The following is a 15,240-nucleotide window of genomic DNA, read 5'->3' on the forward strand; positions in this document are numbered from 1 at the left end:
ATTTTTCAGCCTTTGTGTGTAACTACTGACTTGTTAGTGCACTCCTGGAATTGGAAGCCTGCCTGTGCTTTCTCCAAAACTGTGACTCTGCTGAAGTGTCTGGCCAGTCCTTCCTCTCTGAGGACACAGGCACCTGTTTTCTTGTCTGCTTTCTTGTATGCCTGGGTGGCTACAATTTTTTGGGTGAAGGCAGTAGCTGAGCTGTCTGTTCAGCCCCTGTTGACTTCAGAGCATTCAGGGAACGAGCATCCCTCTTGTCCCTGTTCTTCTGTGTAGGAACATGAAATTTTCAGAGAGGAGATACTAATAACATCTGAATGACTAATGCTGTTGAAGGGAGGGCTTGGAAAAGTTCAAGGCTTAATCAGGTTTTTGGGACTCAATGCACAGTGCACACAAGGAGCAGCATTGTGCTGTGAGAGTAAAGGATGAGCTTCTGCAAGAGGCTGGCGCTGTTCATGTTGTACAGTCATGGTCAAAGTGGAGATGGCACTTCCCACACAGCAGTTTGCAGTCAGTGTGAGTTGACAGACTCGTCTGCTCAGGGTGACATTGTTCTCCTCCCTTGCTGTGGACAGCCTGGCAAAGCCATCACAGCTTTGGGAGCTGGAATGTGTCTGTGCCCAGCTCCCAGGGATGAGCCATCCTGGCTAGAGCTGGCAATGGCAAACCATGGCTTGGCTCAATTCTCTGCTTGCAGGGTGGGTGTGCTGAGAAGCAGGTTTTCGTTTTACCTTCTAAGCTAAAATAGATTTGACAGAACAAATTTACTGAGAGGCCATACCAGCCAGACCATTTATTATAGTTGGGGCCTATTTTGAATAAAGGTGCTAGCTCTGCTGGGGTTGCTGCCTGCCTTGAGGAAGTGCTGAGGGAGAAGGACAGAGAACCCTTTTATAGGCTGCAAATGGTTTCAAGGGTTTTAGGTTGGAAATTGGAGGTGGGTTATTGGCAATACCCAAGGCAAGGGCTGCAGAGGGGCAGTTAATTAGGCAGCCACATTTGGGTGCAGCTCTGGACATGCAGAGCCTTAAGCCAGAGTCAAGCTATGAACTTCAGGGTTACATGTGATCAGCATTTGGGGCAGAGGGGATGAGCACACACATGCCCTTTGCTTTTCCTGGTTGTGGTTAACTTTGTAAGCATAAAAGTTCAGGACAAGCTTTGAAGGGCATTTCAGCAGATTAAAGAAAACCTTGGAAGAGAATCAGTACCATGCAAACAACTTGCTCCAGTCCCAAGGGTCTGGCTGCCAGTTCCCAAAATAAGCTCTGAAAAGGAGTGTGAGAGCTTTCCTCTCCCTCCTCCTGTTACCAGCAGAGCAAGCTCAAGGGGAAAGAGCAGGATTAGAAAGGGGGATTTGCTGGCTCATGACAGCAGCAGTGTGCCTGCTCTGTTTGCTGGTATGGCAGAAGGCAAGGCTGTTGCTTTGGCATGTTGGGTTAGGAAAAGGAGGTGAAGGAAGTGCTGTGGTGTGGCCAGATGCTTCTGTTCAAGGGCTCAGGGAAGATTTGTACAAAATAACTTCATGTAGCTTTCCCATGGAGGAAACCAAGCTGGCCTGTGTTGCACTGCGATATCATTAAAACTCCAGGAAGGAAAAATGCCTCCCTCTTTATTCTTTTATAACAACTTTGTGAGCCAGGGTCATTCCAGTACTCTTTGTACAAGGCTGTGACAGTGATGAACTGTATGAGGCAGGCTGTGCAGACCTGCTCTGAGGGGAAGGAAGGCTGGTGTGTTAGTTACTGCTCCTTGGGATGTGCTTTAGGAGATGCAGGCTGATCTTTCATATCAAGGCTGAGTTGACATTGTATCTCTCCTGTCTGCTCAGAAGGTTTTATTCCAACACATTCTTGGCACAGCATAGCAGAACTACCAATATTTCTATTAATTTTCTTAAGCTTGCTTCCGTAACAGGAGGCAGCAATCTGCTCTCTAGAGCTCCTTCCATCCCCTTTCTCCATGGATCTAAACCCAAAAATTTTCAAGGAGTTTCAAAAGGAGTTTGCTGGTGGCAAGTTCAATCTCCTTCCTGTTTTGAAAAGCTCTTTTTGAGAAGCTGAAAATGCTTCAGGTGAGTTGTTTTCTGCTGTGCTGTTCTCTGGTCTGAGTGCCAGTCAGGCACAGCATCTCCAAAGCTGTTCAAGGTGCTGGCTCTGGCCATGCTGCTCCTGGGGTGGCTGCTCCTTCTCTTGCTAGGGGCAGGGAACATGGTGTTTCTTGTTTCCTGATTTTGTGACCTTTTCCAATCAGGCGTGCAATTAAACATCAGTGTTCCCAGTCTGAAAGCTCACAGGTGTCAGCACTTCTTGCTCTGGTGAGCACAGTGCTCGTGGTGCTGCAGTGAGGGGGCACATCAGGCTTCACCGGGGATCCAGCACTCTCCAGGCACACAAGTGCCTCAGGGCTGGGTTTGGCACAGACCAGCCTCAGCATGGGATGTGCATCAGCTCAGCGTGGGAGGAGAGGACTTGGTGTTAAAAGTGCACGAGGGTTGAAGCCTGGAAGCTTTTGATGTGACAAAGACCAGGGCTGCCCTGTGCAGCCCACAGGGAGAATGGCTCACTGCTGTCATTTCAGCATGAGGCTGACCCTGCAGTCCAGCCAGAGGGAAAAGCTGATTTTTTATTTTCCTCTGTATGGGGAACGTGGGTTGTTTATTTGCTAAAAAAATCTGCTCCAGGGTTCACTGTGTCAGCCTGCAGACAGCTTTGCTGGTGTTGCCATCTATTTTTTTTAATGTAAATGAAGACAAGATGCTGACACAAAGGCTGCTGACTTTGGGAGGTCTGGGAAGCCCAGCTTTTCCTGGGGCTCTGTCTCATGCCAGGGTTTACTGTGCTCTGGCAGAGGTTTGCTTGCCTTTGGTCATGAACCCTCCTAAGGTACCACTTGTCCTTTGCCCCTGAGCTGCCATTCCTTCCCCTCTGCCCTTCTTGTCTCTGTTTTCTTAGGAGACAAGTGTTTTCCATGCTTGACATCTTGCCCTCCATCAGCTCCCCCCCCAGGCCAAGTAGCTTTCTTTGCCAAGTTCCCTTTGGATAGTGCATATCATGCAATCTATCCAAACTCTTAATTGATCTCTTAGGACTTGTTTTTCATCTAAATTCCTGGAATGTTTCCACCCACTGAAGAGTTTCCTCCAGAGAGAAGGGAAATGAATCCTGTGCCACTCCCCTGCAGGAGTGGTGGCCATGGGAAGGCTTTTGTTTGGCTTGTGCCTGTTGGGAGATAGATGTGGGCTCTGCAGTGTTTGCTCAGTTGTGGCAGTTCTGCTAAATAAGGCAGAGCAGCAGGGAGGTGAGTGGCAGCTCTGCATCAGGGACTTGAGGCATAAGGAAGATGAAATGAGTTGATGAAGGTTGCAGGTTGGCTCTGGTGCTGCTAATGGCTCTGGCATGGGAGCAGGCTGTCCTGTCTGTGCTTGCTGCAGCAGCTGTCACAGGGTTTGGAGTGTGAGTGGCTGGGGAGCCCTTAGAAACAAGTGACTTGTCCTGAAATGTGCATGGAGGAGAGAGCAGGAGGGGACCTTGAGGCTGCTCTTTGGCCCAGCCCCACTCTCTGGGCAGGGGGGAGAGTTCTGTGGGGCACTCTGACAGCACCAACCCTGGCTCTGCATGGACCAGGAGCTCTTACAGCATCTGGGCACTGCCTGGGAGCTGAGAGCATCAGAGCCACTCCCCAGCCTGATCTGCAGCCACAGCTGGGGTCAAAATGTAGGATTTAATCAGCAGTTACTCCTGGCCACAGTGCAGATGCTTCCTGTTGGAATTGGGTTTAGTTCAGGACCAACATCACATTTTAATGGCCTTTAAAAAGCATGGGAATCAGGTGCTGAAGCAGGCTGAGTTTGCCTGATACTGCCTATCCTCCAGCAGCTCCACACTGTTTAATCTGGGGTGTGGGAAGCACTTTGGAGTGGTCACCAATGACACCCTCAGACACACTCTGTTCAGAAAACATAACTTTATTATTAGTTGCAATATACATTGTATTCCTTTAAGAATCCTAAACTTGTATATGGTTTTTCCACTGAAAATACATGTGTATGTATATATGTTTTATATATGTATATATATATATATATATATAGAATGTATTTTATTGAACTGGAACACAACAGAACAAGAGAGACAACCTCAGGAATTACTTGTAAAAGGAAACGTGATCCCAAGGGGTTTGTGCTGGCAGTGTGCTAAGGTGAGTGGTATAAAAAGGACAGGCTAAATAGAAAACAGGATGGGTTAGGCAGTGGGAAATGGCCTCTCAGTGCTACAGGTGGTGAGATATACAGTAGTTACACGTTGCTATTGCTCAGTCACGGGTGCCACCTGTTCTCCAAGGCAGACCAGACTCTGGTGCAGCTCTGCACAGCAACATTCGTAAGGCTGGCTGTGCTCCCTGCAAGTGGTACCTGCCAGCTGGAAATAGAGTGTAATTACATTTCCCTCAGCAGCTGCTCTGCTCATTGCTAATCTGGTCAGCCAAGGAAGAATTCCTCCAGGGCTTGGTGAAACCTAACTAGGTCAGTATAAAGGAGCTTACAGGCAGGGAAAGGGATCAGCAGCAGCAGAGAGAGCTGAAGCGTGCAGATCGCTGTCTCACCTGGCCCAGGCTGGTTTGTTCCTGGCTCCTTCCCTCTGCACTCATTTCCCCACCTGCCAAGGAGCTGTGGCCCCTCTGCTCAGCAGCCAGCCCAGGGGTCTGTGGGGTCAGCACAGGCAGTGTCCAGCTTCTTTTGGATAGGTTTCCCTGTGTTAATTGCCTCAGAAGGTAACTCTTCAGAAAACTGGCTGAGGGTGGCAATACCTGCTGCTGTGCCATGGCTTTGGGGTCATTTGGCTTTTTTTTTTTTTTTTTTTTTTTTCTTGCTGTTCTTTGTAGGTTTTGTTTGTAAACCTTTTTTTCAAACAGCCTCCCCAGGCCGTGTGCCACTGCTGAGTTTAGCTATAGACTGAAAGACAAGTCTTCCCCAGATCAATGTAATTGGTTTCCCTTTATTTCTGTTCAGCTGCAGATGTTTCTTGGGTGAAAGGACACATTTTAGCAAAGGCACTGACGACTGACGTTCCTCTGCCTGAAGCCAGGTTGGAGGGAGCGGGCGGGCTCTGACCTTTCTGCCGAAGGGTCACTTCCCTCTCCCCTCCTGCAAAGTGCTTGTCACTTTGGAAGGGATGTAAAAATTGTGGGCATTCATTTACTCCTCCTGACTTCCTCAAGAAAAGTGCTTTCAAAAATCCTATCCTTAAATCATCATCTTGCTACTACCCCCGCAACGTCTGTCACCTCTGGATCACACCCACTTGTTTCCCCTTCCAGCTGAAGAAGCAGGTGAGATTTATCACTGCTGGAGTGTTTCTCTTCTTGCTGTCTTTCTCTAGCAGCATCTGGCCAGGAGGGAGCTTGCTCAGGCAACAGAAGTTGCCTCAAGACAGGCTGCTGGAAGATGGAAAGCAGGTGACCTGCCCATTGCTCTTTCCCAGAGTAAGTGTCACCAGAGGTTTCACAGGGGCTGCTGAGAACAGCCGATTGCACTGGAATAATATTTCAATTAAAAGCTAACCTTTCTGGGAGAACTACAGCTCTTTCCTCTCTTTAGAGGCAAGAAAATACAAATGCCAAAGTGCCTGGATCAACCTGTATAAAAGAGCTTCCCTGACTTGGGCCCCTTAGGGCAACTACAAGGATACAACCTGCATCCACACATCTTTCATCCATCCGTGCTGCTGGGACCGAATGGGACTGAGCCCTGATTCTGACTGTTATTGCACAGAGGTCCCTTTCCTGAACCTTGCTAGAACTGCTTCCAAAGGGAGAAGAGGTGGGTGACCCCCTGACTGTCAAAGGAGGGATCCAGCCCAGGGGACAGCAGCTCAAGGCACAGTGGCTGGTGCTTCTTGCTGCTGCCAGGGAAGGCGGTAAGGGCTGGTTTGTCACTGGGGGAGATGTCCCACTCTCTCATAGTGCAACATTTGCATTCTCTTCTTACAAAAGCAGAGGGAGAGGTACAGGTTAAACCCCTTCCCTTTGGATAGTGCCAAGAAGTATATTCATGCTGAGGCCATCACACTGGATAAATCGGCCTGCACAGCCACTCTTCATCACTGTGCAGCTTTCACTGTGCCACTACAATGTCTCTGCTCTCATCCAGGGTCTAAACTCTCTCCTCTCACCCTGCTGCTAGCAGAGACTCAGGCAGCTCAAGAATTTGCCTTACCTGTCCACAGGCTCCTCCACAGCTCGTTCAGCAGGGTTTGTGGATGCCCAGTACACAAGGTACAGGTGGATGGATGGATGATCACACTCCACACTCTGCCTTCAGTCCCCACATGTCCTGAAGGGCTGAGCTCAGCCCCTCAGTGATCCACCCCAGTGCTGACTGGGAGGAGACTGGGATGGCCTTGGACAGGATCTCTGCTCTTGCTGTGGGGCTCCTGCTAAACCAGTGGAACATGAGGACACCCACTGCTACTCCCCAGCCACCAGATGCTCTGCACTTCTCTCTAGCATTATTTTCAGGACATTTTCCAACTGATGAAGGAAAACAACAGATTATGACTGTAAAGTTATGGTGAAAGGACCGGATCTTGGTAGGACAACATTGTTCCTTGCCAAGAGAAGGAATGATTAACTCCTTCTTTACTGTCTTCCCATTTCTTTCCCAGCTTCCAGCCACCTCTATATCATATATTATATTACTATATTCTCTTATAACTTTGACTTTGCTTTTTCATTTTCAGTAGCACAAGTGATTAATTCCAAAAGGAAAAAAGAAAGGAGAGTTAAAAAAAAAAAAAAAGAAGGAAAAAAACCCTGACCCTAGGGATATTTACAGAATAGTTAATCTTGCAGAGGAGATGGGGTTTGACATGGGGAAAAGCAGGGGAATTGAATGTGCTAAGTGGGTTTGATTCCACATTCCTGCTCTTCCCTCTGGGATCCTGCCTGGATGATGAAAATGAAAGCACTGTTCAACATGCTTTCCCCAAGTGCAAACTCGCAGAGGATGTGCAGGGTGGTGGGGGAGGCATCTCTGTCCCCTGGCCTGGTCTGCTTAAAAAGGTAGTATCCAAAAGGGTCTGATGTTGAAAATCAGCCTTTCACCTTCAGGGAGCTGTCAGCTCCATCTTTAGCCTCTCCTCATCACCCAGCACCTTTGTTAGTGCTCTCCTCTCAAGGACCAGGGTTTTTAAGGTGCTGGATGGTGGGGACAAGGGACACACCTGGCATCAAAACCATGAAGTGGAAGATACTGATTTCTTTTACATACCAATAATTATTGCAGTATAAACACACCCCAGTCACCACAGCGAAAGCAGAGAAGGGGAAGCTGTGGAGAAAGTTTGGTGGGTGAGGGGCATCCCACAGCTATCAACTCTTCTCCAGATTAGGGCAGTGGCCATTTACATCAGCAAATAATGCCCCACCCTGTGCCTCTCCCCCCACCCTCCCTTAAGCTGTGTGTGATAAAATATTCCAAGAATCCCTCCATGTTAGATCTTTTCCCAAGAGATTTCTAGTAAGAAAAACATCTATTCCTAGAAAACCCCAGTAAGAGCTGCAAAATGCAATTGCTCTTAAGTATGGCTGGTTTCCCCAGCTGCTGAGACCTTCTGGCCAATCCATGTCAGTATTTCTGTGAAGACAGAGGTAGAGACCTCAGGCAGCTCTTTGTGGAGGGCATGATAGGCTTCCTCATACACCTGCAACCAGGGAGAAGTAGAGATTAGCACAGAAAAAATAAATCTGCATGAACAAAACAGCCTTCAGTCCCCTCTCATCAACACCCACAGGTTCAACACCTCCTGCCCACAACTTGTCAGGTTTTTCCAAGATGTAGCAGGTTATGAAATCAAGGAGATGCCACTGGTGGTGGTGGCCCTCAGCAAGCAGGAAGGTGTTGACATTGCTGCCTGCCTGACATCTGTGGGTACCAGAGCACCCTGCTGCCCTTTAGGAACATAATGCATGTCCCAGCCCCATTCCACTAAGGAGGAGGAAATACTTATCATGCCCTTGGAATGTAAAGGACAATGGGGGATGTTCCCATCATGCCTTGTGCAATTTTACTCCTTTTATGCTCAGACTATCCAGTTATTTTTCCGATGACAAAAGCTTTCCCTTGGTCTCCCTCCCTTTTCTTTCAGGTTTATTCATGTGCTAACAATTGGTTAATCAGCTGTGGTTCTCTTGAAATGAGCAGATGTGAAGTGGCTTTTGTTGTCCAGCATTTTGGAAAGACCTTCCTGCACCTTTACATGCTGGGACACGAGGTAAGGCTGGTGCTCACACAGTTGGCATTGTTCCAAAGAGCTTTTTGGGTCAACACTTTACCTGCTCATGAGACTTGCTCTACTTCTACACGAAGAGGGAAGGCTAGGGCCAGGTTTATAGATAGTTGGGTGGTTGGGGTGAATGTGTAGGGTAGCAGCCCTAGAAGGTTAATGAGTAGGAAGATTATGAGGGATGTTAAAACATTTGTGTCCTTTTTTGTCTAGGGGCATTATTAGTTGTTTTATAACTAGATTAATAAATCACAGTTGGAGGGTTGAGAGTCAGTTAGTGATTCATCAATTGTCTAGGGATGGTAGTAGGAGAGCTGGGAATGTTATTGAGATGAGGATTAGTGGGATTCCTAGGAGGGATGGGCTTGAAAATTGGTCAAAGAAGCTTAAGTTCATGGTCAGGTTCAGGGGCTAGTGCTTGGAGTGATGAGTGGCTTGCTAGAGGGGGGATTTATTGATACGAATGACAGAAGTTTGGGTTGGATAATTAAATGCTTCATGTCCAAGGCACCCTTTAGGCATGCAGCCACCATCCCCTGCCCCCAGCCTGGCTGTAGCTGGTGAAAGGCCACCACTCTGAACCCAGGGAGGGCTGAGCTTGGGCTAGTTACAGGGGCTGCCACCTGCCCAGCCTCCCCCATCCACCAGCTCTGTTTGCCTCCATCTCTCTGGAGGCCAGCAGGCTCCCACCCCTCACAGCCACTCACGCTCACTGACAGCATAATCTCCTAGAAACCAAGGAAGCAGGATGACCTTGAGTGTTTTGTCCTGGCTCTGCACGGTGTCCATGAGCAGGTAGGAGCCCCTGATGTCGCAGAGCTTGTCGGAGGAGCCGTGTAGCACCAGGATGGGCAGGGTCAGCTTGGGCAGCGCTCGCTCGATTCTGGCTATGGCGTTCATCAGCTGGATGACAAAGGACACCTTCATGCCACCGTGGTACACCAAGGGATCAGATGTGTAAGACTCCATCTGGCAGGGAGAAAGAGGTGGTCTAAGATCAGCAATATTTTGTGCATAAAGCAGGTCAGGCTGGCAGTGAAGAGTCTCCCCTTGGCTTGCACAGTCATTCCCTACTCTCTCAGGACATCTGGCCATCAGAGTCAAGGTCAAGGTACCGTGGTTTACCAGCATCACTCACACAACCTGACATGCTCTTTGCTGCATGTTTCTCTCTTACATCACTAGAAAATATTCAAGCCAGAGCTCTTAGACAGGGGCTCCTGCAGGGAAACAACCAGTGTTTTTTCCAAGACCATTCCCACAGGGGCTCCTGCCTGCATTTTTCTCCTCTGCTGTGCCCTTCTGTCATTCCAATGTGATATCTCTTCTACAGAGGGTTCTTCAAACTGTGTTATTTGAAAGGCTGATGTTCTCCAGGCCAATATTCTCTCTGCTGAGGGCTCAAATGTTCTCTTTCCCTGTCTGGGGGTGGTGACCATGACCTACACCTCCAGATAATTGACAGAGGTGACTGCAAAGCCAAGGGCTCATCTCTGGCTGCAAAGCGTGACAGACAAGGCAGCAAATGATGGTATTAGGTGGTAGGCAAAAAAAAAAAGTAGTCAACAACTTGCTCAGCCAGATTGTGAGGGGATAAAAATGCTCAAGAGCTGGTACAGAAAGTTGCTAGGAAGGAGTAGTTACTGCAGCAGGCAAATCTACAGTAAATATTTGTATACTGTATGTGGAGACGGCCCACACAGACCCCACTATGGCAATATTTGCCAGAATGCTTTGATTATGGGCTGGTCTCTGGCACAGCCTCCACTTTCTCCCAACCCTGGCAGATGTTTATAGAAATGATGGTTATTTATAGGTTAGCTGAAAACAGTCTCCTCCTCTCCTCACAGGCACTGGGGTCTGTTCAAATTCTACCTTGAAGGCATTAACTTGAGGTGCTTTTGCTCCTGCCTGTGCCTGCCCTGAGGGGACCATGGGTGGGAGGTGACCCAACAGGCCACCCAAGGACACGTAGCCATGTGCAGGTGTAGCACAGGCAGGCACTGCAGGACAGAAAGGTTTTGGGGTGGATTCTGTCTTCAATTCCCTGTGAGATGAGGTTCCCAGGGTGGCAGAACATGGTGGGGTTTTCCCACCTGGATGCATTCACTTGCCAGGAGGGTTTGAAGGCAGTTTCTCCTGTTATCATCTCAGATGTGCTGCAGAACAAAACACTGGAAAAGGAGGTGGCAGTGGCACCTTGGTGCTCCCAAGTCTTTCCCCATCACTTTCTTACTTTCAGTGCCCACAATCTCCCACTGCTTGAATTCATGGCTCCTATCCCTACATGCAGCAAGAGAAAGATGTGGGGGGAAATTTGGGACTGTTAGTGGCTGACACCACTCAGACCCAGCCCACAGTACTGAGGATGGTCCAGGGAGGCTGTACCACTTTGTGTTGGACTGAGAAAATTCAAGTTATCATAGAACTCACTTAGGGATCCTTGGAAGTGGTGGATGTTTCTAGGATTTGATTAAGGCTATTGTTGTATTTTGGTCTCTGTGCAAGATTATGTCTCCTCTGAAGTGAGGGGTAATTTTTGGCAGGGAGACAAAGATAATCATCACAGCTCATCATATTAGGATATTACACATGGTATCTCCCTTTCAAAGAAGTATGCTTGCTGAAGGTCTGGAAAACTGCGGGCAACTGCAAAGACGAGACTGTGGTTAAGACACTGGGACATGGTAAACATCCTCTGCTCCTGCTAATGGCCCTGGGAAGCAGAGACTGAACAGCTCACAGCCCTTTTGGCTCTGCATGGACCATCCCAGTGCCCAACCAGCTTGTTGGTGCAGAAATCTCCATCTGCACCTTTCATCACCTGCACTGTTCAGCTGTACCTTCCCTGCACTCCAAAGTCTTTCAAACAGGGCAAGAAGCTGCCTGTGTTTAGAGAAAAAGATTCCCTTGTGAATGGGCTCATGGAAGAAGTTCAGCTTTGACTTTCAGAACACCAAGGGCCTGGTGGGGTGCAGCTCACTCTCCTGTTGGCAGCTGGGTCCACCCTGGTATGCTCAGCCAAACATGGGGACTTTGACCAGCTTTTGAGCAAATCCACCGTGTTGCATGTACTTAGAAACTGGCTTCAGCCTAATCTGGACCTATGTCACAGTGCTGTGCTAAAGCAACAGAGTTTTGAAATGGTTTTATTATTTTTTAGTTTGTTGGGTTTGTTTGGTTGTTTGGTTTTTTTAATTGAATGTAATAAATAAGAGATTTTGCAGCAGGGATTCAGGAGGGATGGGTGGATGGATTGACAGAAGGCCCCTTCCCATGGAATAAAACAGTGTTGATGAATTCATGTGAGCTGGCCTTGTCCCCAGTCCCATAAGTCCTACAAGAATGACCTGAAGGGTTTCTTTCTTTCTCCCCATTCTGAAAGAATGGGGATTTTTTAGCTACTGAGCAGCAAACAAATATTTTTGTGTAGTGGATGGCAGGAGCAAAAAAAGACCAAATCCAGTCCCAACCCAACAGGAGTGCAGGGGCAGTATCCTGTTTTAGTAGTCAGTGGACAGGAATCCTTGTCAGAGTTAATGCTCAGTGCATGGGGTGAGTGCCAAGCAGAGCTCTCTGGGGAAGGAGGAAAGAAGGGAATGGGCTTTATGTTTTGGAGGCTACAGTCTGCAATCCCTGCAAGCCCAAAACTGTTGTTGCTGCACCAAGCTCTGAGATAGGGGGCAAGAACAGAAGGTGATCCCAGGAGAGCCTGTGACTGCTTCCAGACACTGCCAGGCAAAGGCTCCCCAGGGTCTCTCACAACAGCTGTGTTTATCTTTATGTAATTCCAATACAGAAGCAACCATCAGGTTGCTGCATGGCATTGACCTGGTTAGAGGCCTGCATCTCCTCTGGCAGCCCCATCCTATGTGGACTTGGCAGGAGCAAGGCTTGAATCAGGGGGACCATTCCACTGAGTCAACAGCAGCTAACAAAGATTACTGGGGTAAAGAGGCTCCTGTCACTGTGATGTCATTCCTCTTTGGAATAACAGGACTGGCTTTTAAGGTTGCTTCTTGCTCTCTTTTTTCTCTCTTGTGTTTGGTACAGCAAACATCAAACAAACATCTCTGTATCATTCCATATTTCAGTCCCCATAGCCTGAAGACAGCTTTCTGGGAACACAAACTCATTGGGAAATTCTTGGATGTTGTCCCAAAAATATTTCTAGTGAATAGAAAGCTGGTCTGGCAGGCGAGTATGTGTAAGATATAAATAATGGATGTTTCCAGCACATTGTGTGCTTTAAATCTGAGTGTCTTGTATCCAAAAGGAGGGTGGAGTGTGCTTAGAGGCAGGCAGAGGACCAAAATGCTGTCTTGTCTTCAGTAAGTGCCTGGACCCTCAAATCCTGGTGTCTGAAGGGGGTCAGGAAAGTGCTTTACATCACTACTCCCAGCTGCTATGCCAGCTGTGTGCTCACGTGTAGGTGAGAAGGCAGCACAGCACACAGGGTGTCTCCTTTGGAAAACATCTCCATTATGGGCAGGCTCTAATGAAGCAGAGCTACACCTTTATCCACTGCAAAAGGCTCTCCCGTGCTCCATGGAAAGAGCAGAGCAAAACAACATTTCAAGGAAGCTTTAGAGACTTCAAGCATCACAGAACAGACAAAGCAGCAGCAAATACATGGTTAGAAAGACAACACAATAGCAATTGTTATAAACTGTGTCCAGAGGTTGCTGTGGTGACTCCTACCATCACCACAACACAGAAGTGCTCAGTCAACACTGTGTGCCAATTTCAGGAGCTCTCTGACACTTCCCTAAATGTATTATTATTATTCAGGATGTCCCTACATCATCATTTTTCTCCTACAAAGCTATTGAGTGCCGCAGTTGCATCTTCCAGCAGAGGATCCAGCTCTTGGAGGTGAATTTAAAACATCTTTAAATGTTTTAAGTTTAAAACATCCTTCAAATGCAGCTGCAGCAGAGTTCAGGTGTCACAGAACAAATCAGAGCAGAAGCAGGTAAAGACCCACATGTCACAGACACGCTCACTCTTCAGGTAGGGAATAAGGCTCTCCAAGTCCTCTCCCCTCAAAAGCACTGATTGCTTTTATCCTCTAAATACAAATGTAGATGTGAAAACTTTCCTCTGTGTCATTTTAGTGAATTGATTGTCTAATTTAAACCTTTTCTCTGAATTATATGCAACGTGTTATGGCAGCTGAATGCATTTAAGAACAGGTTTTTACAGCTAGATTGGAGTTCAGCCTTCTTCCCAGGCATGTATTGTGTGCAGCCTCATCTGGTACTTTGGAGCATATGTCACACGGTGCATCAGCGGATGCACATGATCTCACTCCACACTAGTCCTGTCTTCTTTTCCTCAGCTCCTTGGATCTTTCCACCTCCAACACAGTGAAATCTTATGCTCTATTCAAGGATAAGTGAACTGAAAGTCATTGGAACAAAACCCCCTCTGGCAGTGCCAAGAAACAGCCCTGAGCCTTGAGGCTATTCTGGGAAACTCTTTGCTTTCCAGTTTTCTGAATAGGCGAGCCAAAGATGTGGGATATGCTGAGGCCAAATGCACTGCACTCACACAGGTGCTGGCACTGGCTTTGCCCCTGATCCTTTCAGCTTCAATTCTAATGCTGGTCAAGCTGCCTTTCCAGAGAAAGGCAATTTATTAATTCCTAGTTAAAGTCTGAACCATTGCATGAGCAGCAGGGAAAATTACAGCATCTGTCAGTGAGATGTGAGCATGGGAGCACAGGAACAAGTGACCACTTTGCACCAGCAAAGCTCTTGAGACACCCTTGAGTGCCCTTTTCTATACTTCAAGGAAAAATGGTGCTTTCTGAAATGCACCAAGTTCTGGGTCTAGCCTAAGCATCTTCATTCATTTATGGTTTGTGATTATCTCCTTTTACTCCTCCCACAGTGGTGAGAAGGAAAAGCCCTCATTTGGTGGTGTTGCAGCAGTTGCAGCTACACCTGTTTGTGCAGTGATGGCATGGACAGGCTGACACAGTTATCACCAGCAGTGGGTGGGAGTGAGACAGTCCCAGGCTAAGGTGGCCCTATAAAAACTCAACCCCAGGACAGTTCCATGCACATTCACAGTGGTGAGGCTGGAGCTGTGTTGTTACAACAGCTGCTTCAATTGCAGCTCCTTCAAGTATTATTCTTGGGTGCAGCATGGATATACCATTTGTTTGGAAAGGCTGTAGCAGAGTCAGAGTGTGATCCACGAGACCTTGGAACAAACTCTTTGGTTCAAGCATGTTCTTGTCCTCTGCTTGAATGCATCTGGCACAATGTGATCTTGGAGTGGATGCAGGAAAACCAATCCCCAGGACTGCAGGGTTTTGCATGATTTCACTGCAAAGAGCAGGGGTGGAAAAGTTGACTTTAGCAATGTGTTTGCTACCTGAGCTGGGTTTTGCTGCTGTAATGAGTGGTGGTGGTGCAGCAGAGACAAAGACACGGCTCCCACGTGCTTCCCCCTGCACCTGTAGCTCTCTGTCATGTCTGGTACCCAGAGCAGCTGTGGGTGCAAGGCAGGGGGAGCAGCTGGTTTCCCACAGCCTTCTGTGAGCAGTCAGTTCCACTGGCTTCAGAGATATGTCACCATTCTACACCAGCACAGATTTTGCCCTCCTGATTTAGCAAAACACTTGTGGGTTTTTCTGAAAGAAAAATGGCAGGACCAGGACAAGATATATCAACTATGCAGTGAGTTAAAATGGCATTAAGGTTCTCACCTCTTTCTTGTTCCGGGAAATTGCACTTGGATCTATGGACCCCAGTGATAGGTTTGGGAGCACGAAGTTGAGCACTTTTGCTGCAAAAACCTGTGGGAGAGGAAAGGAAGCAGTCAAAGGGCCAGTTAGAGGGAGAGAGGGAACATAGAGGTCCAAATCCTGAGCTGATGGAAATCAGCACATGAGTTAAACAGTTGAAAATTGTCAACTAACTCTAGAGAAAGATCTGTCCTA

The 15,240-nt window shown here is 47.8% G+C and overlaps 1 protein-coding gene across 2 annotated transcripts in view; it reads right to left on the reverse strand.

The window, feature by feature from the left end:
* Positions 1 to 3,954: 3,954 nt before the first annotated feature.
* MGLL (monoglyceride lipase) overlaps positions 3,955 to 15,240 on the reverse strand; it is a 62,338-nt gene continuing 51,052 nt past the window's right edge. For both annotated transcript variants that reach the window (XM_071439668.1, XM_071439669.1), the window contains exons 6-8: positions 15,007 to 15,096; positions 9,042 to 9,257; positions 3,955 to 7,706 (exon numbers count right to left, since the gene is read on the reverse strand). In XM_071439668.1, coding sequence (XP_071295769.1) covers positions 7,581 to 7,706; positions 9,042 to 9,257; positions 15,007 to 15,096 — 432 coding nt within the window. In that variant the 3' untranslated portion in view covers positions 3,955 to 7,580. The remainder of the gene's footprint in view (positions 7,707 to 9,041; positions 9,258 to 15,006; positions 15,097 to 15,240) is intronic.

This window comes from Agelaius tricolor, unplaced genomic scaffold, assembly GCF_023055355.1.
Source record: "Agelaius tricolor isolate 1412-34295 unplaced genomic scaffold, bAgeTri1.0.p SCAF_14, whole genome shotgun sequence".
NCBI lineage: Eukaryota > Metazoa > Chordata > Aves > Passeriformes > Icteridae > Agelaius > Agelaius tricolor.